This window comes from Trachurus japonicus, chromosome 4, assembly GCF_045865225.1.
Source record: "Trachurus japonicus isolate A0001 chromosome 4, Traja_1.0".
NCBI lineage: Eukaryota > Metazoa > Chordata > Actinopteri > Carangiformes > Carangidae > Trachurus > Trachurus japonicus.
Window position 1 is genome coordinate 23,403,499 of NC_140910.1, and position 17,448 is coordinate 23,420,946.

At 42.3% G+C, this 17,448-nt stretch overlaps 1 protein-coding gene across 4 annotated transcripts in view; it reads left to right on the top strand.

Annotated features, from left to right (window-relative positions):
* The window catches only part of rfx2 (regulatory factor X, 2 (influences HLA class II expression)), a 32,381-nt gene extending 15,666 nt beyond the window's left edge, over nt 1–16,715 (top strand). The window contains exons 2-18 of one of the 4 annotated variants that reach the window (XM_085774831.1): nt 2,961–3,069; nt 3,739–3,828; nt 5,068–5,150; nt 5,642–5,912; nt 7,452–7,526; nt 8,511–8,692; nt 8,893–9,012; nt 9,428–9,549; nt 9,839–9,957; nt 13,074–13,186; nt 13,316–13,467; nt 13,892–13,989; nt 14,363–14,512; nt 14,624–14,832; nt 15,149–15,302; nt 15,391–15,433; nt 16,373–16,715. In XM_085774831.1, the coding sequence (XP_085630957.1) occupies nt 2,962–3,069; nt 3,739–3,828; nt 5,068–5,150; nt 5,642–5,912; nt 7,452–7,526; nt 8,511–8,692; nt 8,893–9,012; nt 9,428–9,549; nt 9,839–9,957; nt 13,074–13,186; nt 13,316–13,467; nt 13,892–13,989; nt 14,363–14,512; nt 14,624–14,832; nt 15,149–15,302; nt 15,391–15,433; nt 16,373–16,494 (2,211 nt within the window). In that variant the 5' untranslated portion in view covers nt 2,961 and the 3' untranslated portion in view covers nt 16,495–16,715. The remainder of the gene's footprint in view (nt 1–2,960; nt 3,070–3,738; nt 3,829–5,067; nt 5,151–5,641; nt 5,913–7,451; nt 7,527–8,510; nt 8,693–8,892; nt 9,013–9,427; nt 9,550–9,838; nt 9,958–13,073; nt 13,187–13,315; nt 13,468–13,891; nt 13,990–14,362; nt 14,513–14,623; nt 14,833–15,148; nt 15,303–15,390; nt 15,434–16,372) is intronic. The other 3 variants (XM_085774828.1, XM_085774829.1, XM_085774830.1) reach the window with 3 other exon arrangements.
* The last annotated feature ends 733 nt before the right edge of the window (nt 16,716–17,448 follow it).

The following is a 17,448-nucleotide window of genomic DNA, read 5'->3' on the forward strand; positions in this document are numbered from 1 at the left end:
TCCTCCTCCACTCACTCTATTAGTCATGTAGGCGGGCAGTGTCAGCCTGTGGTAAAAACTTCCCCCTCACATGGAAAACGGCAGAGGTGGCACTCCCAGATCTGATGTAGCAGTGCCATTTGTTTTATTGTTTATTGCAGCCTATATCTTGTATGGGCTGATTTTACATGGCTGCTACCTCGGCCAGGTCTCCCTTGTAAAGGAGATTTCCGATCTCAATGGGATTTCCTGGTTAAATAAAGGTAAATAAATAAAAATATATTATAGCTCTCCAGCGGGGATGCCCAACTCAACACGGTTGAGAGTTGTAGGGATGTTATTTTTTTAAGTTTAATTTATTTGACTCCTTTAAGTTACAAATGAAAAGCCAGGGTAGCACAGTATTTTGTATTACTTATTGACTCTGTGTTGATATTATGATTTTGTGTCATTTCTGGAAATAAAACTTGTGCCCTTGTGATTATCTCTCATCTGTGGTGGGAACATCTTTGTTGTGGATGAATGGTAGGGATTTAGTGGTATCATCAACCGCGATACCTTCATCATGTTGTATTTAGTGGCAACATTTTAGGTGGTTGTGTCGTGGTGGTGTTATCCTGTATCATCATGGTCTTCAACTCTAAAAATGTTCCATAAAAGAGGATGTAACTTCTAGTTTGATGTGAGCACAACATTTTTGTTGGAAATGTGGTTTGGTTAACTTTATTTCCCCTTCCTCTCCATCACAGGCAAGCTTTCCTCGATTGTGACTCATTTTGCCCTTGTTTTTTTTCTCCCCCCCTTGAAAGCTTTTTTTCTTCTCCTGTGTGAGTCCTGTTAAATGTTTTTTGTTACGGCTCCCGCTGTCTGGGTTTAATTTGTTGCATATTAAAAGGCAGACTTATTTATTGATTAAAATTTAGAGATCCCAGAGGAGCGCTCCATTTGAAGCAGTGGATATCCCCGCCCGGTAATGCCGATATGAAAGAGTCGTAATGTATGAAAATTTTAACCGCTTCAATCGAGCAGTCCTCGGGAAAAAAAACAAAAACAAAACACATGTGGCTGCACCTGTTGCTTGTATCTTAATAGTTCACCCTGGAGATTACCGCTGCCTAAGTGGTGTTGTTCGTCAGGCCTCTTCCAGTAAATTAAAATAACATTGTAGTGCGTGTTGTGTTATGACTAATCACAGAACGTCTCGAGCAGGTTGTGTCTTGCACCCCTCTGCTGTAATGTTCCTGCCGAACACCTCTCCCGTCTGCCGACTGACTTTTCCTGCTGTTCCTCCTGGATGTCTGCCGTGAACCAAAGACCGCTCATCAATTCAACCCACCCCCCAACTGTGCTGTATCTCCCTCTACCCTTATTCTAATCCTCCTCCTCCTCCTCCTCCTCCTCCTCCCCCTCTCCCTCTCTTCTCTTTTGCGGTCGCACTCGAAAGTTCCTGTGCAAGAGCTTTATAAAGGGGGAGGTGGGGATGGAGGAGGGGGGAGGTGGGGATGGAGGGGGTGTTGAGTTGGGGGTGGTCGTCATGGATTCCTCACCATAGCAACCGACAAACGTTTACAAAGCATTGAGGAATTTCCTCATATCAGCTGGATTATTGGAGCCCTCACAGAACGGCTCTCGTTAGAAACAAACGCTGGATATCATCAGGACCCTGGCAGGGTCTGGAGCCCCACTGCCATTTTCATCCTTTTTCTCCCTTCTTTTTTTTTTCTTTTCTTTTTTTGGAGCGAGTGGGGAAGTTGTTTTTTATCTGCTTTTACTCCCCCCCTTGCCCTATTCTTCTCTTGTCCCTGCCTTACTCCCGCTCTTTCTCCCTCTGTCCTTTTTTTTTTTTTTTTAAGAGAGCCTTTGTGTCACTCCATTTTTAGCTCCCCTTTGCTATGCTGTGCACATTGTCACCCAGTGGAAAGGCAAGTTGCGGCGGCAGTGGGTTTGGTCCTCAGGAAGCACTTCATTGCGTCCCGTTGGTAACTTGAACTCCTGCACTGTAACTTTCCCACCTCGGCCTGTTGGGTCAGTCTGTGTCGTACAGTTTGGCTGCTTATTTCACCGTTGATTAAGGCCAAAGGTGGGCAGCCTCTGGGGCTCTTTAAAGCTTTGGTGACTAAGCTTGACTTGGCAATGCCAGGAACCCCTTGGGGCCCAATGAATGCTCTGGTGGCTCCAAGAGAGAAGGGGTGGGGTGGACGAGCGTATTTAGCAAGGCTGTGCATGTGTATAGACTTGAAATTCTCTTTAAGTCTTCATTGTTACACATCAGAGCATTAAGCGCTCATGATGTTTCACTAAGATCACGTGTAATACCATAACACTTGGCTGTCAGCCGTGATATCCACGTCGTCAGGGCTCCACCTCTTTACATGGGATTGACACTTCTTCACCACATAATGCTTCACAAGCAAATCTTACCTCATCTGTAAACAAACTACTCTAACTGCTCTCAGACACACCAGAAGTATTTTCTTTCCTACTCTGGCTTCTATAAGATAGGCAGCACAGTCATTTTGGCTACTACAAGCAATTTAAGGACTCACAACAACCACATTGCTGCTCACTCTGTAATTCCAAACCAGAGATTTGCTGCTGTGGCTCAGTGCGTAATGTGCCAAACTCTGCAGTCTGGTAGCATATGCATGTTAGTGTACATATGTTGAAGGCTTCACCACATGTATGAACACATAGGGAGCGTGAGATAATTCAGTTCAGTAAGCACCGCAGCATTCAAGTGAAAGCTGAAGACGTCATGGTTTTAGGAGGTTGAAATATGTTTTGGTTTTGGATGCTGGTGGTCTTGTTAACTATCTTGTGGCAATGAAAATAGTTTACCAAACTTTTTTTTTTAAAGCGCTAAATGCAAGAGAAAATGTATCCCAGTCATGCACCACAAAAAATCTTTGGCCTGTTATAAAATGACCCCTTACTCATGTCTTTTCTCTCTCTTTTGTTTTCCCGTGTCCCTTCCAACACAGCATGCAGAGCTCCGAGGGAGGGTCAGACACTTCGACCAGCGTGGCAACGCTGCGAACGTCGTCATCAGCCCAGGCCCCTGTGGTACAGCCTGTCCCAGCATCCCAGCAGGTGGGGCACTACCTCTACCCTGATTGTGCTGTAATGACAGGACCAATGCGGGAAGTCTGTTATGACTTAATTGTTTCACACTATTTATTTTCTAAATGTTAAAAAATAAGTTATTTTGGAAACCAAACCAGGGCTGTTTTGTTACAGTAATACTTGCTATATTTGTGCTAGTACAATGTCACAACAATCACTCCTGGATGCACCTTATGGTCTAATGTTTCTGTCACTACCTGCAATAAACAAATATATTTTTTGAATAGTGGTTCCAATTTGTAACTTGCCAGCAACCAAAGAAGTTCCCACCTGTATTCATTACCATATTATGAGTTCAACTATGCCCTCTCACTGTTTTTTTCTTTGTTGGAATATCTGAAGCTACAGTCAAAAAGACGAAATCGTCAATAAACCAAGCAGAACACAGTCTGAGTTTCTGTTGTTCAGCAGTCAACAACAGGGCACCAGTCTGACACTGAGTATGTTAGACTCGTAGGAAAAGTATGAGCCTTCATTTATTTATGTCTTAATGAGCATAAATCTCTCAGCAGTTTCCAAAACAAGGCTTGAGCGCTTGTTGATATGTTTGCCGGTGTTGTGTTTACTGTCATGCAGTGATGTGTGTTACTGTACATACATACCTATGTAATTGAGTTATGTCTTGTATCTACACAGAGGGTGCTGGTTCAAGCCACAGGCTCAGCTCAGAAGGGAGGACAAGTACAGCAGCTTTCAGTATCCAGGGTTCAACAGGTCCCTCAGCAGGTACACAGTACTGTACATACATATACAGTGCTGTGAAAATATCTGTGCACCCCTTGAGTTTTTACAGCTCTTAGAAATTAAATTATTTCTAATATTTGTGACTGAGCCAGATACCTACACAGTGGTTTCTTTCACACAAAAAAGTAACAGGAAGGATGATTACATACATACATTTCTGTGAATTCAAATAAAGCTGAATATCAAGTTGGCAAAACTAGCCTGCAGCCTGTTTCACCTGAGGTTATTTGTATCACTTCCAAATATTTGATCGCTTCATGTTTCGCTTGGGGACAGAATTTATGTTAGGTTATACAGTAACAGTCAGTTTGTGCGGTTGTTGGCTTGGCCATTAGGTGACATATTAGGTAGTAAACAAGTTAAAAAGTAGCTAAAACCATGTTTGTGTTAAACACAAGATAGGTATGTCAAACATGGCAGCTCATCCTTTCCGCCAAACCCTGCTCATTGAGAGGTGAAATGTTTCTCCTGCTTCCTGTGCTCCTCATTTGTTGTCTTTCTCTGGCTGAGCCTGACCTACTGCTTGTGTACCTGAGTAACATAAAAATACTATGTTTTGTGATGTTGATGGGTATGGCTTAAAGTCTTCTCAGAGTCTCTGGGTATCTGTCTTCTGTGCTTCAAAGCTTGGTTATATTACTGGGGGGCTTGAACCAAATCCCAATATACAATGTGTGTGATGTCTACCGTCTAATGTTGAAAACCAGAATCCGTTTGCTGTTAGCTGGTGTTGGCTCATGCCACAAGATCAGACAAAAGCAGATGAACAGTTCACGCCTTTCTCTATTTCTTTCCTTCACTGTATCTTTCATGACCAGTTGTGATGTTTGTCAACTTAAGCTTGTTTTTAATTAAACAACAACAAAAGTTAAAGTTAAAATCAATTCAGTGCAACATTATTTTAAATTACTGTACATTACAATCAACTCCACACCAAATGCCTTGGTAGGTCGGATGATCATATATAGTCAGTGCTTTAAATATAAATTTGTGCTGTTGAAGCTTTTGTGTACAAACCAAGGGGTGGATAGATGTTATTTCACTGCACTGCATGTAAACACAAATGCATGTGCACATACCTATATTCACGTGAAAATATATTTCTCTGTACTGTAATTAGTCAAGTACAATCTCAGTAGTGTTTCATGTCTTAGTACTGACAAAAAAAAATCTGTCTGTTACCTGTGAGCCTTTCTTTCATTCTCCTGTTGATCCCTATAGGTGCAGCAGGTGCAACATGTCTACCCATCCCAGGTTCAATATGTAGGAGAGAGTGGAGACGCTGTTTACACCAATGGAACTATGTAAGCAGCAACATGTCACTGTTATTTGAGATATTTGAGTGAATCATGTCATTATTGTTCACCAACCATACCTCTAAATGGCCACTGTGTTAATTTAATATGCTGTAAAAGTGTTGTAAAACTTCTTTTATCATTTTAAATTAACAGAGACAGCACTTAGCATAATATTTGGTTCCAGAGTCATCTTGAATTATGTATGAATGGATTCTGCATGAAAAGCGTAATGACAAATACAACTTTCCAGACCACTTTTCCTCGTCATTTGAATAGTGTCACATCCACCTCCCATCAAAACACCTTTTAAGTTAATGGAAATTGATTTTTTTTTTCCTAACAGTTTCTCTGCGATCATTTCAATCATATGATTGTGTATGAAATCTAGATGTATTGGATTGGATTTCTCAAATTCATCACTAGCCATGAAATGTCCTTTGTTTAGCATCGCCCTGGTTTGACATCACTGCGTGTTGATTTTAATGTTTGGTCCCCAGCCGTGCAGCTTACTCCTACAACCCTGAGGCTCAGTTGTACGGGCAGAGCAGCGGAGGGACCTACTTCGACTCGCAGGCCGGCGGAGCTCATGTCACTACAGTCGTCTCCTCTGCCAGCGGTGGAGTACCCCCTCATGGCATGGTTGGCATCGCCATGGATGTGGGCAGCAGCCACATCATCTCCAGCGGCAGTACCTACCTGATCCATGGAGGAAGCATGGAGGGAAGCCGCAACCACATATCACACTCGTCTCGCTCCTCCTCAGCCATGGTGAGCAGAACTCACACCTTCGTCCCTGTGGTGCTCTTGACAAAAATGTCTTTTCTCAGCTGCAATGTGATCAAATTATATACAGGTGCGTCTCAATAAACTAGAATATCATGGATATCAAGACAATATCAAGTCCATTTCCAGTAGTTCAAGTCAAACAGCCCCAGCCAATTGAGTGCACATATAAATGGACATACTTTTCAGAAGGCCAACATTTCCATATTAAAAATGCTTTTTTATCTGTAATATTCAATTTTTTTGAGATACTGAGTTTTAGGTCTTCATTAAATGCAAGCCATAATCATTACAATTAAAATAAATTATATAAATTAAGACATGAAATGTTTCGATCTGTGTGTAATGGATCTATATAATGTATTAGTTTCACCTTTTGAATTGAATTACTGATGTAAATAAACTTTTACATGATATTCTAATTTATTGAGATGCCCCTGTGTATATATAATTTAAAGTACATTAATAAGTTGTTACTATTAACTAGTACAGCATGGCTTACTAAACAACCCAGACTACCATACAGTGCAGTGAGATGAACACTAGTGCCAATTGTCACCACTGCTACCTGAGCCTTTGTCCAGACTGGGCCGGCTCCTAGGACAAGCCTGAAAGGCAGTGAGAGACGCATGGGGGTTTACGGCAACCTGAGTTGGGGCCTCCTGGCTCTGCAGAGAGCAGAGCAGAGCAGAGCAGTACAGGGCAGAGAGCCTGTAGAATCGGGACACTGGCTTAAATAATTCAGCACTGCCTTGTTTCAGAGGTTTTCACAGGCACTTGAGCGCCCTGCAAAACAAAGCAACCCCTGGGGCTCATTACCATTTGGCCAAGAGCCCTCGGGAGCCTTCTTAAGGCTTGGAACGCTGCCTGCTTCTTTTTCCTTTTCTTCTGTGTCTCCAGTTTGGCTGCAATACCACATATCTTTTTCTTTTTTGACTTGATTTTCTTCTACAGCTCAACAGAACGTCCCTGGTTTTGTCATTTACTTTGCCTGCCAGTTGGACTCCATTAATTTTTGTTGTCCCAAGAAGGAATAATATGTCAGTGTATATTTTACACTGTTTGAATCGAAGTTACAACTTACTCTGTCTGTCTCTTAATTTTTTTAATTTATTACTTTCTTAAAGTTAAAATGTTTGAAAAACTAAGGGGAGGGGGGCTCCACAGGCATTGTTGACCTATTGTCCCCTAGCTTGACGTGACCTGTGCCCCTGTTTGTGGTTCCTATTTGCATACATAGAGTGTCTGACTGCAAGCCTTCACTGAGCAGCTTAACCCCATGAGTCCCTTGATTTGCATGCTTTTGTCAGACAATAATGGATTTGGCTGCAACACTGACTGATTTTTAATAGAAATGCAGAGATCTGGCTGCTCGCTAACAGTCTTATTTCCTTTTATCTGTTTTTTTTTTTTCATATACTCTGCTTATTTCTGTCCCCTTTCTGTCTCTCACTCTTTTGCCTCTTCTCCCTTCTGTGTCCACTCTTTTTTTCTTTTTTTTTTGCATGCTTATTCTTTCTTTAGCTTGAAATGGCGATTGAAAACCTCCAAAAGTCTGAAGGAATTGCAAGTCACAAAAGCAGCCTGCTCAACAGCCATGTAAGTCAACCAGGAACTTTCTTTGAAAGGGAAAATGTTAAAAAAGAAATCCGTGGCTGAATCTGTAGGCAGTGTGTTCTTCTTCTGTTCTTGCACACTTCCTACTGCTAGCTTTACTCTCTCTGCACTGTCCCACTGACACGCATAATTGCCTCCATTAGTTTTTCGTCCTTGATCTGAACTTGCATTTGCTCTCACTTCTTCCTCAAGAATATATCTTTTGTATATGTGTCTCAACGCTCTGCATGGATTTGGGGTTATTTTCACACTTCAATAAACCAAGACATGCATTTTTGCACTGGAAGGGGCCACATTCAGATAGACATTTTGCCCCACATTAAAAAGAAAGTCCAGTTTGGAGAAGCGTGCTAGCTACCATACTTACATCTGTTATATGATGTCAATGCACTTCTTCCATTCGCATAAATGAAAGAACATGCATATGTCTGTGTGAACGTGGCCTGACTTCTTTTTTTTTTGGAGGCTATTGTTCAATGGTAATGACATTTAAATGAGATTTTACTTTTCAATCACATGGGGAAAGTTGTGGTTTGGACTTTTCCCTACCTTCCAGCTCTTAGCCCCAGCTGTCACCTCACATCCTCAACATCATTTGTACAACTAGTGTTTCAAGTATTTGCTTTAAATCTGATTTGTAAATTGGTTATTTGTGGTTGGTGCTTTTTACAGACGGAGCTATGACTATAACCGTCTTCTTTTTACTATCAGCCATTCCTTATGCTGTAGTCATTTACTGCTTCAGTCAGGCATATAAAGGGCCTACAGCGGGAGTGCAATGGTCTTTCAGGTGTTTCACCTCTTAAAATAGCTGGTTATGTAATGTGCGTGCGTGGTGTGTGTGTTATCTGTCTTTTGATATGATAATAAGCTCCATTGATGAACAGGTGACTATCGCATAGCAGGGTTTGCCCGCTGGGGCTCACTGATTGTGCGACTGTCTTCTTCTGCTCTGTATTTTTTTAGCTGCAATGGCTGCTGGACAACTATGAGACGGCGGAGGGAGTGAGCCTACCCCGGTGCTCCCTCTATAACCATTACTTGCGCCACTGTCAGGAACAGAAACTGGACCCGGTCAACGCGGCCTCTTTCGGCAAACTCATCCGCTCGGTCTTCATGGGCCTGAGGACCCGGCGCCTCGGCACCAGGTACAAACAGGAAGAAGTTGTTGCCAGTGCTGAAGATGCTGATAACAGTAATCGTGTTACTATTATAGATGTGACAAGTATGATGATGCTTATAGGCATGGGAGACTTACTGATGGAAGAGGATAATGATAGTGATTACACTGATGGCAACTCTTCTTCTCTTGACTGGTTTCTGTTTTTTTCCACACTAAATCCACCAGAGGCAATTCTAAGTATCATTACTATGGCATCCGGGTGAAGCCAGACTCGCCGCTCAACCGGCTGCAGGAGGACACTCAGTACATGGCCATGAGGCAGCAGCCTGTCCACCAGAAACAGAGGTCAGCTACCGTATCTCTTCTTGTGATGTTCCTTTTCCCCTCGCCTTGCTCTCTGACACATTTGTGACAACTTAAACTAATTTTCCACTCATCCTGTGCCATTTTGTTTTTCCTTTTTCTTTCCTAATTTAAGTTTATATGTAAATCAGATTTTTTAAAATTACATTTACCCTGTGACAGCTGCTTTTACTTTCATTGCCAGTCTTCTACTGCTTGTATCTTGTCCTCAATATCCTTCCCTATTGCCTCTCTTTCACTCTCTCCCTTGCCCTTTTCTGTTATGGTTATTTATGTTTTTCTTTGGAATGGAAACCCGCATACCCCTATTCCTCAAAACCAGATTCTTATTTCCCTCTAAATTCTTCAAAAACTCTGCTAACATGCATACATGTCCTGCCCTGTATTCTCCGTATAGGTTCAAACCTCTACAGAAGGTGGATGGCATGTCTGACAGCCTGTGTGGGAGCTCTCAGCACTGTAACAGCACTCCAGAGCAGTCGGTGGCTGCTCAGAGCCAACACCACCAGCAGTACATAGGTAAGAAGAACAGGAGCTGGTTGTCTGCCACCTCAGCCATGTATCCAGGACTATATGTTCTGCTTTTGTGTGGTTTTAGTCATTTTTCACCAATGTAATCACAAAGCACACATTTTCATAATGAATGTCAGATGGGATTGTTTGATGTTACAATAATAGCGTGCGTGTTTCTATGTTTACCTACACTATATAAACTTCCTATACAGTTTTCATATGGTTCCAAAGTCCATGAGCCTTTGTGTGTGTGTGTGTTATGAATGACACCTGTCTACGTTTTTGCTTTATGCAGATACGTCCCACACTTTGCCTCCATTTCCCACTCCGGACTTGGGCACTCAGCCTCTGCCAGAGCGCATCAACATGAATGATATCAAAAAGCTGCAGACGCTCTACAGAGACCACTGTGAGGTGGGTCACATCACAGCACTACTACTCTGTTGATACATATTTCTCTGCCTCAGGAAGGTTTGAAGTGATATAGAAATTTTGAGGAGTGGTCTGGCTCCTTTGTAGTTCCCCACAGTGAGACCTCACAGATGAACTCATCATGTGTCTCTGCCTCCTGGCTGTTGGTCTACTTCAACCTATTGCAAAACTCTAGGTATCATTTCCCTTCCTTGGGGTCAATAAGCCCTGCTATGTTAAACAAATCATGTTGCCACTTCTAAACACACATTAGCAAACATCCGTAACAGACAGATGTGTATGCAAGAGATAAACACATCGGCCATCTCTCCCTGGAGTTCTTTTCTTTACATTTGCCATATATCAACAGTGGTATGTTGTTATTTACTGGAACATCAGCAGAGACTTGTAATCGTAAGTTAAACAAGTGCATCTCAAGCATTTGTGTTTGTTTCATAGGAAAACAAAAAAAATACAGTTTTACATTCTGCCTATCATAAATAACACATGTTTTATGACATATGCACTAGTCCTGAACAGGGTTGAAATAAGGACACTATAAAAATATCCATGGACTAATGAAATCGTAATGCCTCTGATAATGCATTCTGCTTTTAATAAACACTTAATTATCTCATATTTAACTGTTGACCTGCTGATGGATACCCTTCCTATATTGAATTGCTTAATATTTGTCAAAACAGTCTGTTGATATTCTATATTACTGTTGTTATCACTAGAGTAAAAATAATCTATTGATACTATGAAGTATGAATATTATCTTTATGTCTCCATTTTCATCAGTGAGTCACAACAGTTACACTGGTGGACATTTGTTTCTTCATTACCATGATCACTGGCACTGTTGTTTACTTAGGGGCAAACCCACATACAGCATCCTGCTGCTATATACATGTACACACACTAGGGTGCAAAGTGTATGTTAATCTGCTGCTGAAAATAGTCCCAAAGAGAAGCAACACCTGTTTGAGAAACATTTGCTTAAAGTTCAGCTATTTCAGAAAATAAGTCTTTTTTTTTTCTACTTACCGTGAGACTTTATTTTAAGGCCACAGCGGGCTTGTGCAAAAAAACAAAAACAAAGTTTGCTGTTCAACAAGTATTGGATGAAAAACTAATACATTGTTGAACTTGTTTCTGAAATAAAGATTACCACCACCAGTTTTATCCCTCAGTCAAAGCTGCACGGGGAAAATGAAAAAAAAAAAGATCTATGGAGGAGCGGTGTGTTACGTAATGACATTTCATAGATTTCATAGTTTCATGGTGGGACAATGAATTTGAGATGGAATAACCCCCCTACCTCCCTCCCTCCCTAGACATTAAAATTTGGGGGCTTTCAGGCAGGAGAGAGGCTGTGATTAAAGCAGTGAAGCTCTGGCTTTATCATATTATCCCTGCCCTCCCCTTGTCCAGCCTCACCACGCTCCCTTTGTTCCAGCCGTCTTTTCATCTCTGTGCAGCTTTCAAGACATGCCAATTAACCTTTCAGCGAGCTGGGTGGACATCTTGGTGTCTTTGTGGTGGCCTCCCCATGGGCCTTTGTGTTGCCTTGTCTGTGGACAGGCACATGGGCTCCTGTCTTTGTCTGCCAGCGCATTTCTGTCAGTCTCACAGCTCTCGTTGCCCCTGCGTGTTTAATATTGATGCATTTCACTTTTCTTTTTCACCTTTTTTTTTTTTTTTTTTTATTACGTGAGCCAACACTGACCTGTTAACACTTTGGCCAGGACTTTTATCGACAGCACTTTTAGCTACAGGATAAATTAAGGCCTAGACATAAAAATATCTAATTTCTTTTTTTACTTTCAAACTCTCAAGTCTGTTTTTTTAAGCTGGGCTCTAACCAGATTTATTAACGTCAAAGTAACAACAATATATCAGCGTTGAAGCATAGATAAGTAGGTGTTTAATAAAATGCTGTATTTGATGTGTGTGGACAGAAGTGAAGGGTTAAGATTTGGGAATCTCTGCTGCAGGCACTCGTCTGTCTGTGAATGTGCATGTGAACACGTGTTATTTCTCCTTCACACTTTCTTTCTTTCTTTTTCTTTTCTTTTTTTTTTTAAGGCATGCTGTTTTTCCTGTGCAGCGAAAAAACTGTGGGGGCAAAACGCTCTTGTTTAGAGGGGCTGGGGAATTCTCCTTTTTGTTTTGGAGTTCTGTGTTTGACCTGTTGCTGGGGGCAACCGTAAACAAGGTTGCCATGGCGACGGCTGGAGAGGAAGCAAAAACATATCATGTGATTGAAGCCTACACTGCTGTGTAATAAGATCCAGCGGCAAGTGCATGTCCTGCCAGATAGAGAAAGAAGAGAATCTCCGGGCACGGAGTGAATCATACTGTTAACACTCGGTGGACTCGAACGTAGAGATATACGGGACTGTTAGACGCCAAAAACATAAAGAGTTTGGTCTCTGCGTCATGTTGAGTCAGGCAGACGTTTCCTGTGGCCTGATGAATGGTCGCAGTAACTTCTGCAGAGCTGTTTTCTTATATTTGCGTTGAGTTTCAGGGGTTTGTTTGATCGCTCTCTTTTTGGGGAACATGTGACGAGTCGACCCCGAAAAACTGCTGTCAAAACGTAAGAGCGCTAGCTTGCCACTGCTTCCTCTGTGTTCTTGTTGTGTTCACTTGTGTACTCTGCTTTCAAAGAGCCTCATACATATGAACAGGAAAGAGGAAGTCGCATGGGTTAGTTCAGGTCAGCGCCTCGCCACTAAAACCAGGCAAATGCATGCATTAATCTACCAGACTAATCTGCTTCATAAAGGCAACCAAGACAGGAAAAAAAGGGAGTGAAATCAACTCAAGAAAAAAAAAAAAAAAACCTCCAGAGGAAGCCTAAACGTGGCCTTTAGGATCCTCCTGATGATTAATGTGCAGGGAGCTGTGTTAAGCTGGCTCATTGTCTAACCAGGAGGGCCTGGAGTGAGTGAGAGGCTGCCTGCCTGCCTGTAGAAACTTTGTTGTGTGTCTGGTTGCCATGGTTCAGCTCTGTATGTTTTGTCCCCCACCTCCTCTCCTCTCCTCTCCTCCCTCTCTTTTTCCCTCCTCTCTTCCCTCCCCCTCCTTCCTCCTTTGCCGCTCTCCTGCAGGCTACTTTGGATGTGGTGATGAACCTCCAGTTCCACTACATTGAGAAACTCTGGCAGACCTTTTGGTATTCAACACTGCCATCTAGCGACGGAAACACCACCATCGCCAGCAGGTCAGTCCAAACATAACAGGAGGAGCCAGGCGGGTTCATCGCTGAATACAAAGCTACTGAGTCAGTTTTTTTTTTACTGTCTGCTGGTATTATTTACATTTATATTTTCTTTGTTTGTTCTGTGTGTAGCGACGATGATCTGGAAGGTGTGATTCCCAGAGAAAAGCTGGTGGCTCTGTGTAAATACGAACCTATCAGACTATGGATGAGGAGCTGTGATCACATCCTCTACCAGGCTCTGGTGGAGATCCTCATCCCTGATGTCCTGCGCCCTGTTCCCAGTCAGTACTACCACTGAGAGACAAATTATGTAGACAAAGTGTAGGACTGTAATTAATGAGTACTTTCATTATCATTTTTTATCAACCAGATAATTGTCTGGTCTGTAAATGCAAGTTGTTTCATCCAATACACAAAGATATTCTGTTTATTATCTCAGAGGACTAAGAAAACTATAACACATTTAAGTTGAAACCATGATTTTTTTTTCATAATTTTTGCTTAAAGAATTACTTTTAAAATTGTCAGATCAGTGATGAAATATCAAATCCTCAGTACCTTTATATCTTCAACACAATCAGCAGCACCAAGCTTTACTATCATGGGGTGTCGGTGGTTTCTCTGTACTTGAATCTTCTCAGCTGAGTTTACACAACTCTGATGTAGTGAAGTCAGTTTGTAATCCAGGCTCCTCTCTGTCTTCAGGCACTCTCACTCAGGCCATTCGTAACTTTGCCAAGAGTCTGGAGGGCTGGCTGACTAACGCCATGACCAGCTTTCCCCAAGAGATTATCCGCACCAAGGTAACAAGGAAAACTCTGACCCGCAAGTCTGTTAAATTGTGTGAGCACATGTTTTGTATGGATTAAATAGCAATGAAGTCTTAGACGGTTTATAACTGAGTCTGTTAGGTTACTTTATAAGGCCGTGTGGATGCACTTTCATTTGCGTTTATAAAATAAGATACATTCTGGTTTAAAATTGCAGTGAATGTGATGGCATGTGTGAGATCTAGACGACCTCTGTCCTATATCATGAGGGACACTAAGTCTTTCTTGTCCAGAAGTTACAACAGGAAGAGATCTGACCTGGTTTGATTGAAGTCTCACCTCAGTGATATTAAAAAGCATGAAAACATTAAGGTGTGCCTTTGCTCCATTGTGTTATGTTGTGTAGGTGGCAGTGGTCAGTGCGTTTGCCCAGACTCTGAGACGTTACACCAGTCTGAACCACCTGGCCCAGGCAGCTCGCGCCGTCCTCCAAAACACCTCCCAGATCAACCAGATGCTCTCAGACCTCAACCGGGTGGACTTCGCTAACGTCCAGGTAAATTCATTTCATTTCATGTAATAAAGATCAGAGGCTTGAGTCCACTTTGAGATTTCTGCCTCTCACCGTTGTTGTTGTTGTTGTTGTTGTTGTTGTTGTGTCTAACAGGAGCAGGCTTCGTGGGTGTGTCAGTGTGACGAGAGTGTTGTCCAGCGTCTGGAGCAGGACTTTAAGGTCACCCTGCAGCAGCAGAGCTCTCTGGATCAGTGGGCCACCTGGCTGGACAACGTGGTCTCTCAGGTCCTGAAGCCCCATCAGGGCAGCCCGAGTTTCCCCAAAGCTGCTCGCCAGTTCCTGCTCAAGTGGTCTTTCTACAGGTAACATGGGAACAGTTCCCCTGCACGCGCCTAGTTTTTACAGTACTCTTTGGGCTATAGACATTATCATGACTGTATGACACATTCAGATCATTATTATTATCTATATAAATGCTGTGTTCTTTGTAGCGTTCCAGGCAACCCGTAACTCATGTTTTTCTGACCTGTTACCCGTGAAAATGCACTAGAACAGCAGTCAAACCCGTAAGATCGAACTAGTACAAGTTCACGGGTCGGAAAAACACAAGTTACAGGTTGGAACGCACCATAAATATAGATTATTATTACTTATTTTCTGTTTATCTCCTTCCTGTAGCTCCATGGTGATCAGAGACCTCACTCTGCGCAGTGCAGCCAGTTTTGGCTCTTTCCATCTGATCCGTCTCCTGTATGACGAGTACATGTTTTACCTGGTGGAGCATCGTGTGGCTCAGGCCACTGGAGAGACGCCTATTGCCGTCATGGGGGAGGTAAGAGAGAGAGAGGGACACTGTGCTGATGAAAATTATATTTAAATGAGTCTCTTTGACTAAAACACCGTTATCTCTTGAATTACAGTTCAGTGACCTGAGCTCTATGATGCCATCACTCATGGAAAAAGGTAAGACTCTTTTATTTTCAGTGCTAGGTTTTATATCAGTGACGTTGCCTACAAATGACTTTTTGTTAGTTTACAGTAAATAACTCCTCTCATAATATAAATGCTAAACAAAACAAAAGATGGGTAAAGATGAGCTATGCAACATTATATTTCTCTTCTTGTCAAAAATACCACAAAAGACCAAATCTATCCGATGATGATCTAAGCAGTGAGTAATAGAGTATTCAAAGACTCACACTGTATATTATTATTATTATACGTAGCTCCATTTTTGTCCAAACTATTAAAACACATCAATGAGACACATTGTTCCACCGTATGACATGTTCCTTAATTACCATCTACACAGCCGTGGTGGTTGTTCCTTCCTAAGATGAACCTATGTATTTGAGACCGAGTTGTAAATATTTGTGTCTACAGACAGAACCGGTGGGTTTGGCTGAAAGTCACAGACAGGGCCAAAGTTTAAAGTTTAAAGACAGACTGACACGTTGTTGGTTTGGGTGTTTTCTGTGGATTTGCTGCGTTTTCTTACCCAGAGTCCCCCAGTTATGTCTAACACCGCTGCTGAAAGAGGAACTACACTGATCAAATCTTTAAAGAGTGTGAGAGAAGATGTTACCTCTGTAGTTAACACTTCATCTCTGCCACATTAGCCACTCCTAGAGTTGCATGGTGGATAATGTAGGTACCAGAAAGGACGATCTCTAGTTCTGCTGCATCAATTTTGATGCTTTTTTGCTTAGAAATTGTCAATTGTGAGTCAGACATTGTCAATTGTGAGTCAGACAGTGTTATTTAAACACTTTAGGTAAAAAAAAATTGATTGTTTTGGCTACTGATATCTAATATTTGACGTTAGAAGGTTTTTTATTCTAGCACATCAGATTCTTTGGCTGTTTTCGACTTTAACACACCTCTCCCTCTCTTTGCGATTAGACGCGTCCTTCTCTGATGAGATGAGCGACCTGGGAAGTGACGCCGATGCATCCAGAGGCCCGACCGAACCGGCTGTAAAGAGAGAGAGGATTGAGATGAGCCACCCTCTGCAGGAGATGTGAGTCCCGTCCCATCGGGTGCCGACTGAAAGCCACGGGGATCGGGCACCTCGCCCTAAAAAAGAAAAAGGTGACCCTAAAGTGGCTTTTGGCGCCTCCTGAGGACATAAGTGGCTGTCGGGCCGACGTTCTGCAGTCAGTGTGTGCAATGTACATAGAGAAGAGAGTAGCAATGTCAGTCCTCCCCTTCACTAGCATTAAGAAAGACTTGATCTTTCTCCCAGGAAGCTCACGTCTTTTTATTTTTTACTCACAGGGGTGTAACACAGGTCTGATTTTTCTTTCCGTTTTTGTTGCAACTGTGAACGACTTTGTGCAGTACCTTTTTTCAATGGATGTGTAACTTTTGAGTGACGGTGTATGGTGTTTATGTGATTCTTCTTTTTTTGTTTGTTTTTTTGTTCAGATTTTAACTAGCTGTGCCATAGTGTCATTTGAGTGCCTTAGATTGCTAACTTTGAAACCACCACTACAGATGTCTCTATCTGTCCCTCAGCTGTGCCTCTACCGCAGTATGAATGTATCGTCTCTCCAAACCTCAAGACATTCAAAGCACCTTTAACATTGATTTAGATGTAGGTGTGTTACTCCTCGTTGCCTCTGCTGCAGCTCGCGGCAAACATGGGAAAAAAACAAAAAAAACCTAGAAAAACGATGAACATGCAACCTGCTGACCCAAAGGACCTTTCCCTCAGTCGTTCCCCACCAGCTTAGCCTCAGTCACGGCTCTGTCTGTCAGGCAGGAGGGCCTCGTAGTCTCACAGCAGTCAGGAAGGCAGGGAACAGTCTCTTACCTTGGCTGTGTACGATGTTGGTTTGTTTACCTCAATAGATTTCTATGCTGTGCTCCGTTTGGCTCAGATGACATGAGGCAAGTATTTAAAGAAAAAAAATAAAATAAAAAATAAAAATGTAGCCACGGTTTGTGTTCCCCCGCTCCGGTTTCCTCTCATGTAA